Source organism: Oreochromis niloticus, linkage group LG10, assembly GCF_001858045.2.
Source record: "Oreochromis niloticus isolate F11D_XX linkage group LG10, O_niloticus_UMD_NMBU, whole genome shotgun sequence".
In the NCBI taxonomy this organism is placed as follows: domain Eukaryota; kingdom Metazoa; phylum Chordata; class Actinopteri; order Cichliformes; family Cichlidae; genus Oreochromis; species Oreochromis niloticus.
In genome coordinates this window covers 348,617-371,567 of record NC_031975.2, presented here as the reverse complement: position 1 = coordinate 371,567, position 22,951 = coordinate 348,617, and the positions used below count along the sequence as shown (strand labels likewise).

Genomic DNA, 22,951 nt, shown 5'->3' with positions numbered 1-22,951 from the left:
AAACTCCGATGAGGCCCACCCAATCAGGATACGAGAGAGAGTGGTTTATTTCCTTAAACGTTTTATTCAGAAAACATACCCATCACAGGCTGTTGGCTATCAATGGCTAATGCTACCAGGCCACTGTGTGAGCCACCAGCCACTGGGGCACAAACTTCCCTACAAGAGCAGTGACTTTAGGTCAGAGTAATGAGCGATCTCACAAACTAACCAGCTCCTATTACCAGTTTTAATTCACTTTTTATATAAATAAATACATTTCTATAAATATGTAACTTAACAAACTCATAATTTTAAACTGAATTTCTGTTGTTACTGTGGGCTTTCAGAGGACCCCAGCTGCACTCATGTTAGCATTATACTAACATGAGCACGAGTGTCACAGCCACTGCTATGACATGCTCATGCATTCAAGTATTTTCCTGCTTTTTATGACATTGGTTACTGATGATGATGATGATGATGTCCACTTTCTCACTGGATTTTAGTTCTCATTGGATTGTGCACTACAGCCAACCAGCAACAAGAACACGTATCACTGTGTTTCTGTGCTTCACACACAATAAACAAACCTGTAAACTGTGATGGATCAGGAGTGAGCTGCTATGTCATGCATTCCTCCTTTTCCTGGTTTTGCACATTAGTGACATATTCATCTGCAGCAGCAGTTTGCAGTCAATGGTGAGCTCCCACATTATGGGCTGTGTATCTATCAGATTGACATTTGCTTAGAGATTCAGTGATGTCATATGATTGGAATAATTGTTTCATGTAAATCACTGAGAGGATCAGACTGTGCAGCTAAGCATAATGATGCATGGAATGAGAATTTAAAGTATTACAGGGTTGTAATAGTAGTGGAATATAATGTGTGTGTGTGTGTGTGTGTGTGTGTGTGTGTGTGTGCGTGTGTGCATCCACAGCTGAAGAAAAAGCAGGTTTACGTAGAGAAGGTGGAGAGGATGCAGCAGGCTCTGGCTCAACTCCAGGCAGCCTGTGAGAAGCGAGAACAGCTTGAACACCGACTTCGTACAAGACTGGAAAGAGAGCTGGAGTCACTCCGTATGCAACAGGTAACATACCACATATGCTGACTCCCTATCCTACCTGCTGAATTCTGGGTAATTTGTTACCACCAATTTGTTACCACTTTATTATGCACCTTTATGACTGGAAGATGAAGATCTTCCAGTCATAAAGGTGCATAATTGAGCAATTGTTTAATGGTGAACTATGCCATTTGGTTATCAGCTGTAATACAGAACAAATACTTTAAAAAGGTTAAGAAATACTTAACAAGAGTGAAAATATTTAGTCCAAGAGCCAAGGACCGCTTGTGGAGAGCTACAAGTGGTCCTGCAATCAGCAGGTACAATTTTCTAAAATAAAATGTAACCCATACCACGCAAGATTCCATTGCTAAAAATAAAAGCATGTTCAAGCGCATTTACAGTTTGCTCGAGACATCTTCAAGCTGTCATGAGCAACGTTGGCTTTTGTACAGGATATTATAAATTTCAGTAAGCCTGTTAAATACTAAATCTACACATGTGTGTTATACACACATACCTCAGATATGAGCGAGATTGGACTTCCAACCCACAGGATCTTGGTTGGCTAACCAACCGGACATAGTGGTGTTGGACAAGCAGAGGAAGACGGCCGTAGTGAGCGATGTAGCGATACTGAATGACAACAACATCAGGAAGAAGGAACACGAGAAGCTGGAGAAATACCAAGGGCTCAGAGAAGAGCTCGAGAGAGGATGTGGAGGGTGAAGGTAACAGTGGTCCCAGCGGTAATCAGAGCACTCAGTGCAGTGATTCCCAAGCTAGGCGAGTGGCTCCAGCAGATCCCAGGAACAACATCTCTGTCCAGAAGAGCTCATTCCTAGGAACAGCTAAGATACTGCACAGGACCCTCAAGCTCCCAGGCCTCTGGTAGAGGACCCGAGCTTGAAGAATAGACCGCCCACAGTCAAAAGATTTAGACAACCCCAATTTTTCCAGTTATTTATTTCAGTTCAAGTTGTTCAAATCCAATGAATAGCTTGAAATGGTAAAAAGGTAAAATAATGTAGATTTCAGAAAATGGCCTTTTTCAGGGAACAAAAAATAGGTTAACAATTTAAAGCTGTTCTGCAACAATGGAGGTTGATCCAGCCTTGAAAGCTGGTGCTACTAATTCCTACAGGTGTTCCAACTTCTCTGGATTACTTCCAGCCCCCTCTGTCTGCATAAAAGCAGTGTTGGAACACCCTGATGTGCCCTCGTGAGCATCAGTTGAACAGTATTGTACTGCAGAAAGTAGTGTGTTGCTACAGAAATGGTGAGAAAAAGGCGATTAACAATAGAAGAGAGACCATCATAACACTTATAAATGTAGGTCTGTCCTATAGAGAGACTGCAAAGAAAGTCAAAGTGTCAGTGAGCACAGTTTCCTTCAGCATGAAAGGCTCAGAAACAAACTGTGACAGGAAGAGGTCTGCAGACCCAAAGACACGACTGAATCAGAGGACAAGTTTCTGAGAGTTAACAGCTTGTGTGATCGGCGGCTCACAGGACAACAGCTTCAAGCACAGAGTAATAGTGGTCGTAGTAAGCAAGTCTCAATTTCAACTGAGAGAAGACTTCGAGCTGCAGGTCTGACAGGACGAGCTGCAGCAAGAAAGCCAGACGTCAGAATAAGACAAAGAGGCTTGTCTGGGTCATGAAACATTGGACTACTGAAGACTAAAAGAAGGTTTTATGGACTGATGGATCAACATTTGAAATCTTCAGTTCATCACGCAGGATCTTTGTACGCCGTGGAGTAGGTGAAAGGATGGTTCCAAGGTTTGTGGCATCAACTGTCAAACATGGAGGAGGAAGTGTGACGGTCTGGGGCTGTTTGCTGGATCCAGGGTCGGTGACTCGTACAGAGTGAGAGGCACCCTGAACCAAAACAGCTTCCACAGCATTCAGCAGCACCATGCAGTAGCCTCTGCTCGGTCAGGGGTTCATCCTACAGCAAGATAATGACCCACAGCATAAGACCAAGCTGTGCCAGAACTACCCCAGGAAAAAAGAACAAGATGGTGAGCTTGGAAACATGGAGGTGTCCAGCACAGTCTCCAGACTAAAACCCCATCGAGCTGGTTTGGGAAAGAATGCCACGGCTGTGTTCAGCTGTTATATCTGCCAAAGGAGGCTGCTCTGATGAGTCAAAGGTTAGAATAGACTTTGGTCTATAAACTGATTCCATGATGTATTTTTTCACTGCAGTTGCTTATTTGTACCGTGCTTTCATTTCAGAGTGCAATGGAACATTAAACTGTATAATTTTCAATGAAAAACTGGAAATATTGGGGTCTTCTAAAACTTTTGACCAGTAGAGTGTGTGTGTATATGTGGATGGATGGATGGATGGATGGATGGATGGATGGATGGATGGATACCAAGATTACATGAAGTACCCTCAGAAGGTCTGCTAGATGATGTTAATGCAGCACTACGGATGATACCTACAGCCACCATTACCGAGACTAACAAGCTGATCTATAATACGGCAGCAGTGATCAGTGAGATGCTTGACTATAAGTTGAACAGCCACAAGGAGCAGTACCCTCCATGGAGGAGGTGGCTAGAGGGCAAGATCAAAGTAGCACGGAGGGAGGTTAGCCAACTAACGGAGTTGCAGAAAGGTGCGACAAAGAAGGTGCATAAAAAATACAGCAAGCTGTTCATACCTGAGGCCTTGGAAACTGCCAAGCAAAGACTCACAGCCTTGGCCAGCCGCTTGAGGAGGTACACCAGAGAGATAGAAGGCAGGAGAATAAACCAGCTGTTCTCCACAGAACCAGCAAAGGTGTACTCTCAGTGGCAAGGGAACAATAAGAGTACAGGAACTCAATGGGGATGTGGCGTACAACACTAGAGGCCAACTCCAAGCCCATAGCACAAGTCACCATCAAGTGCGGGATCTACCAAGGCGATGCTCTGTCCCCACTGCTGTTCTGCATAGGCCTGAACCCCCTCAGTGAGATCATTAACAAGACTGGCTATGGATACCGACTATGGAACGGAGCAGTTGTCAGCCACCTCCTGTACATGGATGACATCAAGTTGTATGCCAAGAGTGAACAAGACATTGATTCACCGATCCACACTACCAGGATATACAGCAATGACATCGGGATGTCATTCGGGCTGGAGAAGTGTAGTCGGATGGTAACAAAGAGAGGGAAGGGAGTCAGAACTGAGGGGATTGAATTACCAGAAGGCAACATTGCAGACATAGAGGACAGTTACAAGTACCTGGGGATCCCGCAGGCGAATGGGAACCATGAAGAGGCCGCTAGGAAAGCTGCAACCACCAAGTACCTGCAGAGGGTCAGGCAAGTCCTAAGGAGTCAGCTGAACAGTAAGAACAAGATCCGGGCTATCAACACCTACGCCCTGCCCGTAATCAGGTACCCTGCTGGGGTAATAGGCTGGCCAAAGGAGGAGATAGAAGCCACTGACATAAAGACAAGAAAGCTCCTTACCATGCATGGAGGGTTTCACCCCAAGTCCAGCACCCTGAGGCTGTACACTAAGCGGAAGGAAGGGGGCCGGGGACTGGTGAGTGTCAGCACCACAGTCCAGGATGAGACAACGAACATCCAAGAATCCGTTCCGTAGTCGGTATCCGTAGCCAGTCTTGTCAATGATCTCACTGAGGGGGTTCAGGCCTATGCAGAACAGCAGTGGGGACAGAGCATCTCCTTGGTAGATCCCGCACTTGATGGTGACTTGTGCTATGGGCTTGGAGTTGGCCTCTAGTGTTGTACGCCACATCCCCATTGAGTTCCTGATGAAGGCTCTTAGGGTCCTGTTGATCTTGTACAGTTCTAGGCATTCCAGTATCCAGCTGTGGGGCATTGAGTCATAGGCCTTCTTGTAATCAATCCAGGCTGTGCACAGGTTGGTCAGTCTGGTCTTGCAGTCTCGGTTGACTGTTCTGTCTACCAGTAGCTGGTGTTTTGCGCCTCTGGTATTCTTGCCAATCCCTTTCTGTGCCCCGCTCATGTATTGACCCATGTGCCTGTATATAAAATGTCAAAAAAGGAACCCTATGCCTTGGTTAAATGAGGAGCTCTTGAACTTGAGAAGAATTTGTAGAAAAGCAGAGCGTCACTGGAGATCTTCCAGACTAGAAGTATTTCTCCAGGCTTGGAAGGACTCATTATCTTCTCTTCAATCAGCGATGTCGACAGCGAAAGCAAATTATTTCTCAAATCTCATCATGAGTCATAAACATAACTCAAAACTCTTATTCAACACAGTGTCGCAACTTACAGAGAGTAAATCAACTCTCTGCTGTTCTAATTTGATAGCTCATGACTTTCTTACGTTTTTCAGAGACAGGGCTGAAACACTTAGGAATCAGATTACTCCCTCCTCAAGCTGTTCATTAGACTACTTGGCTGCTTTGCCTGCTGGAGCTGATAAACTGTTCTCTGACTTCAAGGTTATTTCTCTGTCTGGATTAACTAAGGTTGTAAAAGCAGCTCGATGTACAACCTGTTCTTTGGATCCTTTACCAGCCTGGGCTATAAAGGAACTGTGGTCAGCATTAGGACCCTACATTCTGTTTCTTTTAAATACTTCATTGATGACCGGAGTCTTCCCTGAATGTTTTAAATCAGCTGTGGTAGTGCCAATCTTGAAAAAGCCTGGACTGGTTGTTGACATGGTCGCAAACTATAGACCCATCTCACATCTGTCTTTTTTATCTAAAGTCTTTGAAAAAGTGGTTTTTAAGCAGCTCACTGAGCATTTGTCAACAAGCAATCTGTTTGAACCATTTCAGTCTGCTTTTAGTCCAAATCACTCCACAGAAACCGCTTTAGTAAAAGTGGTAAATGATCTGCTGGTAAATGCAGACAACGATCGCACTTCAGTTTTATTACTGCTGGATCTAAGTGCTGTGTTTGACACTGTGGATCACTGTATTTTATTGGATAGGCTTGAACATTTTATTGGAATTACAGGAAATGTTTTATCGTGGCTGAGATCTTACCTGTCTGGGAGGTCTCAGACTGTTAGTTTTAAAAATGATCTCTCCGAGACCTGTGCAGTGAGGCACGGGGTCCCTCAGGGCTCTGTACTTGGACCATTGCTGTTTTCTATGTACCTGCTGCCTCTTGGTGTTCTTTTACGTTCTTTTAATGTAACCTTTCATTGTTACGCTGATGACCTGCAGCTTTATGTTCCTTTAACCATTGGAAATTGTGCTGAAGTCTCTAAACTAGAATCTTGTCTATCTGCAATTAAGGGCTGGTTATTGGATAATTTCTTGCTCCTAAATACTGATAAGACAGAGTTGATGGTCATTGGGCCACACAGATTTCAGCACTTGTCCCAAAATTTCATCTTGAGAATTGATGACGATGTCATAAATTGCAGGGACAAGGTAAAAAAACTTGGGCGTGTGGTTCGACATGGTGCTCTCTTTCGAGTCTCATGTAAAAGAGATAACAAAGACTGCCTTTTATCATTTGAGGAACATAGCCAGAATCAGACAAGTTTTGTCAAGCGACACTGCAGAGGTTCTTATCCATGCATTTGTGTCTTCACGTATTGATTATTGTAACGTTCTTCTTTCTGGGCTACCAAAGAAAAGTTTTAGAGGTTTACAGATGGTGCAAAATGCATCTGCTCACATTTTAACAAGGACTGGGAAATTTAAGCACATTACCCCTGTACTGAACTCTCTGCATTGGCTACCTTGTCAGGTTCGAGCAGATTTTAAGGTCCTGCTGCTCACCTACAAGGCTTTAAACGGATTGGCACCTACATACCTCTCCGACCTTTTACATCTTTATGTTCCATCCCGTGCTCTCCGATCTCAGGACTCTGGCCTTCTAAAGGTTCCTAGAGCCAGAAAAAAGACAATTGGAGAGCGTGCCTTTTCTTTTCGTGCCCCGTTTCTGTGGAACAACCTCCCTCAAGATATTCGGCAGGCATGCTCTGTGGAGGTTTTTAAAACTAAGCTGAAGACACATTTGTTCACCCTATCTTACATGTCTTAATTCTATTGCTTTTAGTTTTTCAATTTTTACTGTTTTTAACTTGTATTGTGTCTTTTACCTGTATTGCTATGTATCGCTTTTATTTTACTTATCTTTTTAGTTTTAAATAGTTGTACAGCACTTTGTTTGAAAGCGCTTTATAAATAAAGTTATTATTATTATGTGTGTGTGTGTGTGTGTGTGTGTGTGTGTGTGTATATATAAAATAAACAGAAATATATGTCTTCCAGCGTCAAGGTGGTGCTCAAACCAGTGGTGTGATCTCGTCAGAATATAACACCACAGCACTGATGGAACACCTGAGGGAGAAGGAGGAACGGATTCTGGCTCTGGAGGCTGACATGACCAAGTGGGAGCAGAAGTATTTAGAGGAAAGTGTAATGAGGCAGTTCGCCCTGGATGCTGCAGCATCTGTTGCTACTCAGAGGTACATGTCAAATGTTTCAGGTTTTCTTTGTTTCATACTCTCTCTCAACAAAGTTATTGCTTGTCTTAGTAGTGAGGTTGTTGAAACACGAGATGTTTAAAATGTCTTGGTGTGTGCTCAGTCATCCAGGTAAGGAAATCCCAAAAGTTGATTCTGTTCATCTGGATGTTTTCAGTGGGAGAAACGTTTCCTCACTCATCCAGGTGACTTCTTCAGTCTCAGCTGACTGCAGGTTTCCAACCTTATAAACAGGACATTTGCATAATGACTGAAACTAGCACCACTGAATGAACTGTGGGCTGGGAGGTCAGTTTCTGTACTATAAGGTTGAGGAAACCTGCATTTAGCTGAGACTGAAGAAGTCACTTGGACAAAATGTTTCTCTCAATTTTTTGGGACCATAGGAAACCCCGCAAAACTCAGCACAGCCATCTGAGCTTCTCTGGACAAGAGGCGCAGCAGCTGTACTGCCCATTCAGTCTGTGGCCACCAAACATCAGCTGTGGCTGGACACTAGGGCTGGGAATCGTCAGTGATCTATAACTGATTCAATTCGATTTTGACTCAGACAGTCAGAAATACTATAATTATGATCATTTATCAGTACATATCCATATTTTTATATCTATGTATAAATTAAAAAAAATAAATAATAAATAAATACTCTGTAATAGATCACAAACTGAAGAAAACCATGACTCAGCATGTGAACATTAGCTGATGCTGCTGAAGTGAAGCAGAGCAGAGTCACAGAGGTTTGTTAGAGGCTACACGTTTAGCTTTTGGCAGAATTTGTAAAAGTTTAAATTTCTTTGGTATTGAACAGCAGAAATTAGGTTTTCTTGTCAGATGTCATTTTTAAAAATAAAAAAAGGGGGCGACAACGCTGCACACAACGGTAGACTGGTGCGTAGTAAGAGAATAATGCAGACAGCAGATTGGATGACGGAGGACTTGGAGAGTGAGGAGAAATAAGAGCCTTAGGCTTGATGGGGTAGTTACACACTTTATTTAACCTGCTAGTTAAATTTTTGTGTTTCATTTTTAACAACGAACTCTGGTTTCGTAGCTTTGTGGCAGCTGTTAAACCAGAGCAAATACATAACAGTCTACCTCCCAATAACTAGATAATAGTAGATATTTAATGTTTAAATATTATCTGCCTGAGACGTTAAAAAATGTCAGAAATGTAACCACTGCTGTAGTTCATGCTATTACGCACCTGTTGGCGGAAGGTACAATATGGCCAAACCAGGGCTCGCAAAATTTCAAAATCTCTGGTAGCCCTTCGGGCAGCCACTCTTCAGTTTTTGGTAGCCCAAAATAAATTTAAGTAGCCCGAATAAAAAAGAGAGCAATTTTTTAATGTTTTGTTCCTTTGGGTGGCTGTAGCTCAGGTGGCAGAGCAGGTCAGCCACTAATCAGAAGGTTGGTGGTTCGATCCCAGGCTGCATCCTGGCTGCATGCCAAATATCCTTGGGCAAGATACTAACCCCATGTTTGCCTACTGGTGGTGGTCAGAGGGCCCGGTGGCGCCTGTGTCCGGCAGCCTCGCCTCTGTCAGTGCGCCCCAGGGCAGCTGTGGCTACAATGTAGCTTGCTATCGCCAGTGTGTGAATGTGTGTGTGACTGGGTGAATGACTGAATGTAGTGTAAAGCGCTTTGGGGTCCTATGGACCAGAAAAGCGCTATACAAATGCAGGCCATTTTACCATTTACAATATTATAAAGTATAATATTGTAACGGAAACAAAAATTAATCAGAAAATTGTTAAAATACAAATCACAACAACTGTATAAAAATTACAATCATCAACTCAAATACTTGTTTCTAATTGAACAGAAATTTCTATGAACTTGTAAGAACTGTGCAGAACATGAATCAGTCTGTGTCAGATCCTGAATCTGAAATTTCCACTGAAGTCAAGGGTAAGAGGTGAGTGGAACCAAGATCGAGGCCATTTGCTTTTTGAAGTTTGCAAAGACTGCTAAATTTTGACAATGGTAGTTCACTCTTTGCAACATAGTACGCTTTGGAAAGATTTTTCAGGACTTCTTCTTGTGCTTGGTTTATTTATAGTATGTTTTTTGCAATTGCTGTTTGTTCTGGGAAAGATAGCTCGTCATATTCCAGCCACATAAATTCTTTTGTCCATGAAACCAAAAAAGCTGAGCTTTCTTTTTGCCTCAGTCTGATTTGTCATAACTTTTCCGTTTTGTGGTCGGCTTTTCATTGGCTGCCCCTTCTTCACCCTGACCTGTCTTATTTGGCTCAGCAGAACTAAAATACCGGCGTAAATCCTGCTGCTTTTACACACGCACTCACATAACGGTCAGCGATTCTCTGCGCAATCAACCTCTCACATGTTTAAGCTTGCTGTGGGAGATTTCACTTGTCACGTTTGAATAGTAAGCTAATGAGTGATAAGACGATGTCAGAGGAAATGGTGCGCAATTAATCGTCACTCACCAATCAGTGCTGCCGCTCTCTACACACCGTTTGCACGATCGCAAAGTGAAAGTGAAAAACAAGCACAAATTCAAACGCGATTTCAATATGTCACATATTGACAGAGGCTCATCGATGCCAATGACATAATTACTCAGCTACATTTGCGAAAGAAAATGCAAAAGCATTGACACATATTTTTCCTTCCTATGATAGCCCGACGGGCAGGGCTGAGATAGATTTTGGTAGCCCGACTGGAAAAATCGCTGCCCCGGGACGTCGGGCTAAATTACGTCGGGCTAGCAATTTTGCAAGCCCTGCCAAACCCATTGCACAGAGAAAGGGTGCATCATTACCAACAAGAGCCAATTCTAAAACTGTAGCTCTACACCTGTTCCGGAGCTCCTATCCAAAGAAGGTTGCTGCTCACCTGAGAGGCAATCATTGTGTTTTCCTGGATGAGATCATCCAGTCTTCATCCTCGGAACAATGAAGACCAACAGTCTGTTTAAGAGAAACTCCAGGATGGGTGTGAGCCACTCCTGAACCTATCCTTGTTTGTGCAGGGATACGTCTGCTACAATGATCAGCCACTCTCCTAGCAGCAGCTATGACACGTCAGTGGAGGCTCGAATCCAGAAGGAAGAGGAGGAGATTCTGATGGCCAATCGGCGCTGTCTGGACATGGAAAGCAGGTAAACTGCTCTTCTGCAAAGGGCTGTTTGATTATGTCAAGGTGTGCAAACAGATGGAGCCTGAGAGAGCGTCATGGACTGGTTCTATGCAGAGCTGTATATATGGTGTGAAAGCATTCGGGTATAGAAAAGTGTTACCACTTCATACCACAATACCTGCTTTCATTGTAGATTGAAGCTATTGTATTATATTTAGGCTTCACTTATTTTTGTATCTTCCATTTAATCAAGCTCATTCTTTATTCTACTGTTTTTAACTTTCTCAGCTGTTTGTGTCCTTTAACCACTTGGACCTGGCGTCCACATATGTGGACTTCACATTTTGGGTTGTCTAGACCACAATACTAAACTTTGCTCTACAAGGGCCTGAAATCCACTTACGAGGACATCATACTGCCACTGTTCTATCGAATTTTAAAACAAATGGTAAATGGAGTGATTCTTATATAGCGCTTTTCTACTCTCCCGGAGTACTCAAAGTGCTGTATACAACATGCCACATTCACACCCATACTCACAAGCACTTACTCTAAACTGAGTGCTTTTCTAACGACATTCACACTCCGATGGATGCATCGGAGAGCAACTTGTGGTTAGTATCTTGCTCAGGAACACTTGGCATGCAGAGTGGAGGAGCCAGGGATCGAACCACCAACCTTCTGATCAGTAGGTGACCTGCTCTGCCTCCTGAGCTACAGCCACCCCGAAAGCAAATGTCCTCATATGTGGAACTCCTTTTTCTCAGAAACAAAAATCGGGTAAAAGGATAGTTCTTTGGGGCCTGATGAATGTAAAAACAATCAGCCCAAATGGCAAAGAGAAATTAAAAATGCATGCCATGAAAGAGTTCGGGTCTTAGGAGTTTAGTGGTCAGTAAGACTAGAGAAGCGTTATATAAATTCAAGTACATATTGTGTTTATTCTATTGAGCTAAGTTGTTTTTAGTGTAACTTTAAAATAAGAAATCATTTATCATAAAAAGCAATCCATGATTTAGTTTCAGTCTGGTCTCACAGCCAGACATTAACTGTGGCTCCGTCTGCCCTGATCCAGGATAAAGAATCTGCATGCCCAGATTATTGAAAAGGACGCCATGATTAAGGTGCTTCACCAGCGCTCTAGGAAGGAGCCTGTTAAGTCTGATGCACCATCTGCCATGAGGCCCTCCAAGTCCTTGATGTCCATCTCCAACACTGGTGGTTCTGGATTGCTCTCTCACAACTTGGGACTGAGTAGCTCACCAATCACTGAAGAACGTAAGGACACGAGTTGGAAGGGCAGTCTGGGTAAGAAGCAGCAGTCGGTGTAGAGGTTTTAGCCCATGTGACTATTTCATGTACATGACAAGGTTCTACGGGTGGGATGTCACGCCGCTGGGCCACTGACACTATTTCTGAGGAGCACTTGTTTTCATGTTCCTCTAGGGGTTCTGCTCGGTCCCGAGTTTCGCATGGAGTCTCTCAGGACAGAGTCGATGTCGTCGTCTCCCTCCCCGGTCTTTCCTTCCACACCGATGACTGCAGGACACTCAAAGACAGGCAGCAGAGACAGTTACACGCAGACCGACAAGGGCCACAGTCAGGACACCAGCAAGCCCAGCACTCCAGCTCTGCAGAGCATGACGCTGCCAGCTCGCCTGTCCAGTCCCAGCCCCGTCTACATCCCTGACCGCATAGCAGGTCAGCCTCTTTGTGACAGACACACAGCCAGCTGTATTTTACCTTCGAAACAGAAGTCGGTACACATGCTTCCTTTTTGTGCACTGGAAAGTGAAGACATGAGTATTTCATAGTGCGTTTCTACTCGTAGTGAGCATGTAAGAGCTTTTTCTACTACAAGCCACACTCACCCATTTACAGTCACATCCTTACAGCGCTTTATTCTATAGCTTTATTCTATACCTTTAAATGCTTTAGATCTGCCACACATTACCTAAGCATTACCTAAGATTGTCCAAGGATGACGCCACATGCAGCCTGGACGAGCTAGCTGGCTTTGCAAAGCCACCCCTGTGGTTCAGGGTCAACTGGACCTCTGAGAAATAACGTCTCATTCTTCCATATTAAAAAAACATTAACACATCAGACGGCCCTTTGCCGCATGTCTTCCTCTCTCTCTCTCCCTCCCTGTTGATTCTTCACTGTCCTATTAAATAAAGGCCAAAAATACATACATACAGATACAGATATGGACCTCTATTGGATTTAGGTAAGGTGAGTCAGTCATTGGTCATCAATTTGGAGGATGAAGAAACCTCCAGCCTCAAGTGATGACAGAGTCACTTGAGGCTGGAGATTGTTGTGCACCAGGAGGAACCCAGAACCTGCTGCACCAGCATAAAGACGAGGAGTGAAAACCATTCCTGTCCCTCTACGTGTGCACCTGTTGTTAATTTCATTGACACCAAAGCAGCTGACCCTGATTTACAACCCCCTCTGCTACTTAATTGACCAGATCAACATCCCAGAAGTTTACCTGACCAGTTGCTGTACTCTGATCAGTGATCCTGTAATTTTTTTTAAGTAGTGCACTATAAAATTGACAAAAATCATAATCTCAGAAGGGCTGAGGAGCAAATATTCCTTGTTCTTCTACAACACAGTGACGCAGAGTTAGCACCATCATCTCAAGACAAGGGTGACCTGGATTTGTATCTGCCAGTCGGCTGGGGCCATTCTGTGTGAAGCTTGTGAGTTCTCTGTGAGGCTTCATGGGTTCTCTTCAGGTTTCTCCTGCAGGCCAAAGAAATGCATGTTATATATAGTCTGTAGTTTGGCCCTGTGATAAACTGACGGTCTGTCCAGGGCATAGCCCACATTTCATCCCATAATGGCTGGGATAGGCTGCAGGACTCGAACAACCCCGTTTACAAAAAGGATAGATGCTTTATTTATCTATCAAAATCTTTACACAATTCTCACTGTGTAAACATATGAGCTTTATTCATTTCATACTATCACAAAGGTACAGACGGTTTTTACTGTGCATCCACACAGTATTTACCTCGCTTCACTTGTTCCACTGTTTGTCATGTTACAGCCTTTACATGTACTCACAGCCTTTGTCATGACATTCAGATCTGAGCTAAGGTGCTTCCTGTTTCCACTGTTCATCTGTCAGATGTGTCTACAACTTGATTGGAGTCCACCTGTGGTAAATTCAGTTTACTGGACTTGATTTGGAAAGTAAGCTCCTCTCTGCATAAGGTCCCATAGTTGAGTCCATATCAGAGCACCAACCGAGCCATTAGGTTCCAAGGAACTGTATGTAGACCTCAGTGACAGGATTGTATCGAGGCACATGTCTGGAGAAGGGTACAGAAAGAATTCTGCAGCATTGAAGGCCCCATTGAGTACAGTGGACTCCATCATGCATAGATGGGAGATATTTGGAGCCACCAGGACTCTACCTAGAGCTGGAGGTGTCCAAGAACCTGATGGTCACTCGGACAAAGCTCCAGTGTTGCTCTGTGGACAGAGAACCTTCCAGAAGTCCAACCATTTCTGCAGCACTCCACCAATCAGGCCTGTATGGTAGAATGGTCAGACTGAGGCCACTCCTCAGTGGAAGGTGACAGCTCACCTGGAGTTTCCCAGAAAGCACCTAAAGGATTCTCAGACCACAAGAAACACAATTCTTCACCGATCTAATAAAAGTTCACTCTCATGACTCATGGAGTGATGCCACTGACCAGCCAATCAGTGGCATGCAGTCTGATGACATCACATTTTACTACCTGCTCGGATCACTTGGAACCCGAGCAGGTACTATTTTAGTACCTTGTACCAGGTACTATCACCTAATGGAAAACTGTGGCAAGTCGATCCAAGTCGTACTAATGGACAAGGGGCTATTGTAGTAAACGGTACAAAATAAACAGTAGAGCAAACATAATATGAACCAACAGACGTTTTAATATCGTCATCTGATACATAGTGTCTGTCTCCAAAATCTAAACTATCTGTACTTTTAAGATTAGGCTTAAAACTTTCCTTTTTGCTAAAGCATATAGTTAGGGCTGGATCAGGTGACTTTGTCCACTCACCCCAACTGGTCATGGCAGATGGCCCCGCCCCTCCCTGAGCCTGGTTCTGCTGGAGGATTCTTCCTGTTAAAAGGGAGTTTTTCATTCTCACTGTCACCAAAGCACTTGCTCGGTGGGGGTTACTTGATTGTTTTTTTTTTTTGTAATATTGTAGGGTCTTTACCTTGCATATATTTTGTCAAATCGCAGAGCTCTACCACTCATCACTTGGCCAATAAAATCCCTACAATGAAGCGTGGTTCTGTGGGGATATTTCTCAGCTGCAGCACTGGGAGACGGAAAGATGAATCCAGTAATGTACAGAGACTTGATGATGACCTCTTGACCCCCATACTGGGGGCAGTGACCCTAAGCACCCAGCCAACATAAGAAATGAGTGTCTTCAGGACCACTCAGTGAATGTCCTTGGGTGGGCCAGCCAGAGCCCAGACCTGAGCCTGATAAAGGTTCTGCAAAGCAAAATGGGGGAAAGTGCCCAACAATAGGTTTGCCAACCTTAGAATCATACTCATAAAGACTCGAGGCTGTAGCGCACAGTACTGAGCAAATAGCCTGAATACTTCTGTTATATTCTGGGCTTTATTTTTAACAAATTCCAAGCAAGCGTTCTTTCCACTTTGGCATCATTTTATATTGTGTGAATGAAGCAAGTAATCTGTTTTGAGAGTATACAATAACCTGTTACGAGGTGCTTTATAAAGGTAAAGATCCTACAGTAATAATACCTGTAGTGGCCCACGGTTTAGAAATCATTTAAAAGCATGTATTTATGCAACACACACTCCTGGCAACATTAGCACAGTTAATGTAACATTTTGTTGTGATATTGTGTAACGTGATGTAATGTCAACATGTGAAGGATCTATAAGATTCAAGGTGTACACAGCAGACAGGATCAGAGGTCTCTGAGAAATGTTCTCATCAGTTTTTCACTGTCACATTTGTGTAGATGCACAGGCGTTTCACACCAGCACGCTGGAGCGCAGACTTCCCATCCAGTCCCACCCACAGCATCAGTCAGCTCCTCCAGCACAGTCGAGCCAACAAGAAGCAGACACAGATATGGTGGAGATCCTCATCTGACCACTTCATGTCCTGAGAAGCGAACAGCTGTGTGGGAGCTCCGTCAGTGCAGACGACCTGCAGCTCTCGTTTTCATACCTTTGTGTTTACAGGCACGTTCATTCAGACACTTTTACATCAGCTCGAGTCTTTCGCTGAATCAGTGTTCATCGATATCGTTAAAGGAAATCAGTCCGTTGCAGCACCCCCAAGCGCTTTTTCTTGAATGTGAGTTTAAATTAAGTGGTGACTGGAATTTAAGAATGTCAGTGATCATGTGATTTCTTTTGTCCGTGCCATTCGTGCTCCTGTGTTCACAGTGATGGCGTTGCATGGAAGTTAAGTAGCTTTATGGACTAAGTAAGCATGAATCCTTGTCATGCTGTGTCCATGCACGTTTTTGGAGAATGAGACATGTTGTTCCTGACTGTACATAACTGTGTTTATAGCTGCACCTGTAAGGTAAATACTTCACTTGTTGTCACTCTGCCCTGGGGGTTCAGTGTTACTGTTAATAGGTCAATACGTTACTGTGTATGGCACCAGTAGTATTTCAGCACATTGCCAAGCTTAACGTGTAACTTTTTTCCCTCTTGCAGCCAGTAATGCACCATCTATATAACATTTTTGTGTGTAATAGTAAGTTTTCTTCTTTAAACTACCTGACGTTAAAGTACAACATGGGCAGGTCAGTAAACACCCTTCACTCTTAAACTGTCCCCACACGGTACCCCTGTGCTTCATCCAAACAGGTGAACCCTGGATTGTGTCCATGCTGTGCACATCACCGTTTTGAGTCATGGTTTCACACGCACACCTGTCTGGCTTTGACCTCAGCAGTAAGGGTGGGACAGCTTAGTTAAGCTTTCACGACCTCCCTCTGTAGAGGAATTTCATTCACCGTGTTACAGTCTGTGTTGTAAGAACATGTGGAGCTTTCTTTTAGTACGTTGCATATCATTTCAAAAAAGTGACACAAGCATTTAGTTCTTGAGAATATTTACATTTCTGACACTTTCATTACCAGATTTCTCCAAATGACTCACTAAGGGTCAGTGTATCGATGCCTGGCTCCTCCTCTGCATGCAGCTCATCCCTGACTTGCCCCCAGTGCATCCATCAGATGTTGGATGAAAGCACTGTATAGATGTGTGTGTTACTGGGTGAATCAGAAAAGGCACTGTATAATATCAGTGCACTGAATGTCTCTATGTATCATTTTGGTAAATTGTCAGGCTAGTTTTAGCACACGAGTATGTTGCTCTGTATCTGCGAGCTAGTTTCCACCCACCGTGTCACGATCCTGAACAAAAGTAACTGAGTGGATTTGAAATCGACCTGTAAAACAAAAAGCTTTGTGTACATGACATAAAACTTTAACCTTTAGCTGGCAGCACGTGCTCAGTCTTTGAAAATAAACTTTCCTCACATGAAGAATATAATTCAGATAATTATGTTCAGCAAAAATAATATCTTAAGACAAATGTATCCAACTATTTATCTTCTTTGAAGTTCTTCAGCTTCATTAGGTGTGAGTATATGGAGGAGTGCTGCTGCTCGAGTAAATGCACAGACATATTGGTCTGCATCGATATGACTGTGAGACATGTCCACATTTGTATCCATGTTACTGTAGTGCTGCTATAGCCTGATGATACCAATGTAAGTAACTGAGATGATTCACGTGGCTAATATCACAATTATGGAAAAGTAGTTTTATTATTCAAGCTGTCATTTAAAAGTATCCAATAAAACTGTACCAAAGAATGGCAAGCAAAATAAAGTCATTTCAGTGGGACGGGAATATCATTTCACTACAAATAGTTAAAGAAAACTGACAAGAACTTAATGTCATCAGTTTAAATGAACACTTTTCCCCCCATTGCAGAATATTTTAGGATATTTACTCTCCACTCTTACTTATTTCCTCCTGAATTGTAATCTGTCTGTAATATCCACGTCTGTCTATACGTTAGATAGTAGGGACCATCCAAAACTAGCTGATGACACATTTTCTTTTCTTCATTTCTGAGTTTCTTGGTTTCACATTTGGTGAAGTTGCACTTCTTTGTTTCGCCCTGTCATGAGGTGAACTCGTGTATAAATCAAGTTGCTTTGTTTTCTGGTGTAGAACAATGAAAGATGTTAAACTGCGACAGAGTTCAGTCTGGGGTGAACTCTATAGCAGTAAATCTTTAAAAAGACAGTTTTTTGTCAGGCGACTCATGAAGGTCCGTTACTGGTTCATGTTATTCATCGGGGTGTTAAAGAAGTTATGGAAATGATGCTAAAACACAACAGTGTTAATGCATACGTGTTTATTAGTTTCTACCATTAGCATAGTATTATGCATGCATTATAAAGTATTGATGTTTCATGTGGGCTCAGTTGAAAGTTTGATGACAAAGGACCCTGTGGGCCCTCAGGTGGGATTACTGAAAACTTCAAGATATTATGAATGACTCCTTTCAAGTCCTGGAGCGTGCCTAATAAGTATGTAGTTCTATTATTTTCCCAAATTTCAGTGTTGTCCAGTTTAATTTATAGTTTTACAATTATAGTCGCAGGACTCTCAAGGAATTTCAGAAAACACACTGGAGAATACCAGAGGTTCTCATCAGAACACCAGTAGTTCTCCACTTTGAGAGAAGAGTAAGAAAACCAACATTTTCGAACGATCCTTAAAAATCACTCAAATCGAAATTGTTGTTTAGAAATGAACTGTGTGTAAGTGACGGCTCACTTATTGCAGAGATGATTGCCTTGTTAACATTGCTCCTACAGCTGGGATCTGTGGTCTTCAGTCTTTAGGATGGCTTTGGCGTAATAAGTGATGTGCGTCTCTATCCCACCTGAGGATGTCCTTGGTCCTGCCCCACCTGTATTTCCAAAGCTTCCACTGTGTTCATAGCTGCTTTTTGTTTAAACAAGTCAAATCTTTTGAAAGCATTTCCTCCTACAGCATATTTAGTTAATAATCTCAAGTTACATTAGTTCCTCTGCACTTTCCATCAAATAAAGTACAATTTGTTAAGGATTACAGTCTGTACCAGGCACATGCCCTAACATATTTATTAATTCATGATTATCTCTACATGTAACACCTTCAAAGACTGAAGTGGCTGTCACATTTATTGCACATTGTGATTATAAATCTCCCATAATGTGACAAATGCCTGGCAAAGAACACATGTAACAAAATGTCTTGTATTGTAGCTTCTTTACATTCTTTTTAGGCCGTTTTATACGCACTTCTTAATGTTGTTATTGCTGTACAATCAAAATATACAGAATATAACTTTTCTCATTCTATATTGTATCTTGGTATGAAGTCACTGATTTATATACTTTTGGATTTGAAACTTGGTCCTTCTCCAAATGTTTTTTTATTATCTTTTATGAAGTGAGTATTAATTTAACTGTTGTTAAATAAATTAATGCTGAGGCTTCAAGGTTGTTTCGGATGTTTTACATGGACACACCTTGTCTGTGAAGGTTCTCAGTCATCCTGATTGTGACCTACACCTGTTTTCACACCTGGGCTCTTGTGATTAGGGTAGAGGATCATTAGGAGGTCCATTGTCCCTCTTGGAGGGACACTCCCATAGGACTTAAGGCTACGTCCACACTAGCCCGGATAGATTTGAAAACGGCGTTTTCGTCTGAAAACGCGTCCACACTATCGTTTTCAGTTGTTTTCGCAGAGGTGTGCGTCCACATTGAAACGGCCGAAAACGCTTACGTTCCAGTCATGCACATGCAGGAAACGCAAGAAGATTCGACCTGCCTCATTTCTGTCTGCCGCTTATTTACTTTCCGGCTCTTTGAAACGTCGCGGCAAAATGTCGAGGAAAAGCACCGAGTTTTTTAAATGGACTAACAATGAGGTGGAGTTGTTGGTGCGAGTAACACAAAAGTACAAAGTTGCAAAAGCGAGTGAGAGTTAAAGAATTTGAAGAAAAGCTATCTGGAGCACGTACAGACTGATATTAATCTTTAATAGGGCTGTCAAAGGTGAGAGCAAAAAGAACAACTGCTATATAATGTCCTCTGCTATCTTAGTTTAATTGGTCACATGACTGCATCGTATGACTAACATGCATCATCGTTTTAGAAAGTCTGCATTTTCGCTGTCCACACTGTGACGCGAAAGCACCGTTTTCAAATGTATGTTTTCGAGAGCGTTTTCCATCAGCGAAAACGCCATCTCAGTATGGATGGGAGGCCAAAACGGAGAGAAAACCATGCGTTTAAAAAAAAAAAAAAAAAAAAAAAAAATATGAAAACGCGTTAGTGTGGACGTAGCCTAAATCTAGGACCCTCCATCATTTGACCCTAGAACTGAAGAAGCTTCTCAGAGGTGAAACATCTTCAAGCAGTTTAAAGAAGTCCGGACGCTTTTCTTTCCAAGCTCCTTAGACATGGAAACACCTTCTATTCAGTGCACCTTAGTCACCATCAATACTGTAATCACATAAGGTCAAATTCAGTTATTGTTGCCTTACATTAACTCATAGTTTCTCTCATAATAAGCTTTTTAATGCTTTTATACTTGAAATTTTTTTATCTGGTTTGGCATGATGTAGCACAAAAACAATAAAACTACAATTTTTGACCTTTGATCCACAAATGGATCCGAATTTGATGTTAAAGTACAAAGTGAATGACTTTGTGTTGATATGTGAACAAAATATAACATTAATAAAACGACACATTAACTGGCAATGCATCTCACGTAACGTTACAAAGTAAAGCAAAGTTAGTTTTAACACTAGATCATTTCTACACCACTCAGCATTTAATCATTAGTTATTATTAATCTCTGGCTATTTTCCACAGTGGGTCTTTTGTCCTGTTTCTTTCTCCCACATGATGGAGGCAAGTGGCTGCCCCTCCCTGAGCTTCACCTTGACACACCTAAAATCTGTGTGAACATTTTGTGCATTTTTTTTTTTTCCAACCAAGCTCAATTTTCCGGATATTTCTTATCCGAATAAGCAGATCTTAATAATTAGACCACTGCATTTGCATACTTATTCTATTGTGTATATAGTATTCTTTCTATTTTGTATAATATGTTATTCTGTTTATCTTATTCTATTCTATTGTTTTTCTTTTTCACTGCTCTTGTACTTTCAGCCATGACCAAAACATTCCCACGTGTGGGACTAATAAAGGTTTATCTTATCTTATCTTATCTTAAATGGGAAACTAATACTACTGTATTTTACTTTGGACACACAGCTAGACGCTGATCCAGGTCGATCGGCTCTCTGAAATGATTTCTTCAGATGTGGTCCCAACTCTGCTAACAACAGCTCAAACTACCCTGCTGACATCCTAAAATATGGACACAAACTGCCGTGGTACTGCTTCAGCTCCTGGATTAAACCATGAAATTCTCCCTACGGCTCCCTTCTCATAAGAAATGGATGAGCCCAGACTTGTTTGGAAACATCAGGGCTAGTTCATCATAGCTTCATGTTGATGTTTTTTCTCCACAATGCATTTTTTACCCGTTTAGGACAAATTTTACCCCTAAAATCAATTCGTTGCCTCATAGTGACTCAAAGACCATACAAAAATACAAAGAAAAGGAGAAAACCTCAACAATCATATGACCTCCAATGAGCAAGAACTTTGGCAACAGTGGGAAGGAAAAACTCTCTTTTAACAGGAAAAGAAACCAAAACCAGGCTGAGGGAGGGGCAGCCATTTGCTGCTAATATTTTGGGTGAGGGAAGAAAGACAGGCAAAAAAACTAATAACTAAATGCAGAAGAGAGTGATATTATACCCCTTATGTCAAAAATATTCATGAGCTTTTTGAGTGTTAGTTTCTATGAATTATTCATGAGCTCAGTAAGTAATTAAATTATGATAATTAAATTATGATAATTAAATTATGATATTAATAAAAATATGATATTCATAAAAATTATGATTTTCATAAAATATGCTAGTTCATTGCTTTTCTTCCCCCAAAAAATAAGAACTAATTGCTTATTTTAGAAAAGTTTTTATATCAAATAGCATTCTTTTATTTTTTTAATCCATTAAAAACTTTTTCCTTTTTCCCCTAAAGAAACGCCATCTGGTGGGGGTCAGCGCATGACAGCGCATGAGTGCACAGGGCGCGCACGAGCGCGCCTGTGTGTCTAGGCGCGCTCGTGCGCGCGCCTGACTCGGGACCGTGCTTCTGTGGGGGGCTCCGTGTTTATGGGTGAAAATGTGTTAAACCAGTATAAATGTGCTTAGTTAAACTTGTGCTTTTGTAACGTTCAGAATGGCCAGACATACAGGGTGCATGCCTTGTGGGAAAAGTTTATTTCAATTTATATGCATTTGTTTAATCCGAACAAAGAAATTTAAAATCAAAGTCCGAGTCGCAAAAAACTCTCGCGACCATAAACGCCCCGCGGCTCCCAGCGGCTTACAGCAAAAAACAAAAAAACCTCTGCGGTTTCTCTCCAAAATATGCAAAACAAAAACCCCTAGAAATAACCTGTAGGGAACCCCCGTATACCCAAAACCTTATACTCGATAACAGGGGCAAATCCTGAAACCAAATCCTTAGTCTTTTATTCTCAAACCCCGCTCCGTGTCTAAGTTCTTACTCGCGATCCTTAGGCACATAACCGGCAAATCCTCCTGAAAAAAAAAAACAAAAAAACCTCTGCGGTTTCTCTCCAAAATACGCAAAACAAAAAACCCCTAGAAATAACCTGTAGGGAACCCCCGTATACCCAAAACCTTATACTCGATAACAGGGGCAAATCCTGAAACCAAATCCTTAGTCTTTTATTCTCAAACCCCGCTCCGTGTCTAAGTTCTTACTCGCGATCCTTAGGCACATAACCGGCAAATCCTCCTGAAAAACAAAACAAAACAAAAAAAAACCTCCGCGGTTTCTCTCCAAAAATACGCAAAACAAAAAACCCCTAGAAATAACCTGTAGTCAACCTCCTATCCCCATGCCTTATATTCGATAACAGGGCAAAATCCTGAAACCAAATCCTTAGTCTTTTATTCTCAAATCCCGCTCAGTGTCTAAGTTCTCCCTTCGCTCCGAGCCGCACCGGCCCGCAACCAGAGCAGTCTCTTTTTCCTTCTTGTTCGTTCCCCTGCTCACCCTCGAATGCTGCCTACCTCGTTTGAAATTTGCGCCGGAGATCCACTCCGCCTCCCAGGTGCCGCCACTCAGACCGAATACCCATTAA

General features: G+C 42.3%; 1 protein-coding gene across 1 annotated transcript in view; it reads left to right on the top strand.

Annotated features, from left to right (window-relative positions):
• Positions 1 to 19,184, top strand: part of amot (angiomotin) — a 42,923-nt gene extending 23,739 nt beyond the window's left edge. Inside the window, exons 10-15 of the mRNA XM_019348905.2 lie at positions 924 to 1,073; positions 7,285 to 7,481; positions 10,497 to 10,625; positions 11,679 to 11,911; positions 12,050 to 12,304; positions 15,620 to 19,184. Coding sequence (XP_019204450.1) covers positions 924 to 1,073; positions 7,285 to 7,481; positions 10,497 to 10,625; positions 11,679 to 11,911; positions 12,050 to 12,304; positions 15,620 to 15,753 — 1,098 coding nt within the window. The 3' untranslated portion in view covers positions 15,754 to 19,184. The remainder of the gene's footprint in view (positions 1 to 923; positions 1,074 to 7,284; positions 7,482 to 10,496; positions 10,626 to 11,678; positions 11,912 to 12,049; positions 12,305 to 15,619) is intronic.
• The last annotated feature ends 3,767 nt before the right edge of the window (positions 19,185 to 22,951 follow it).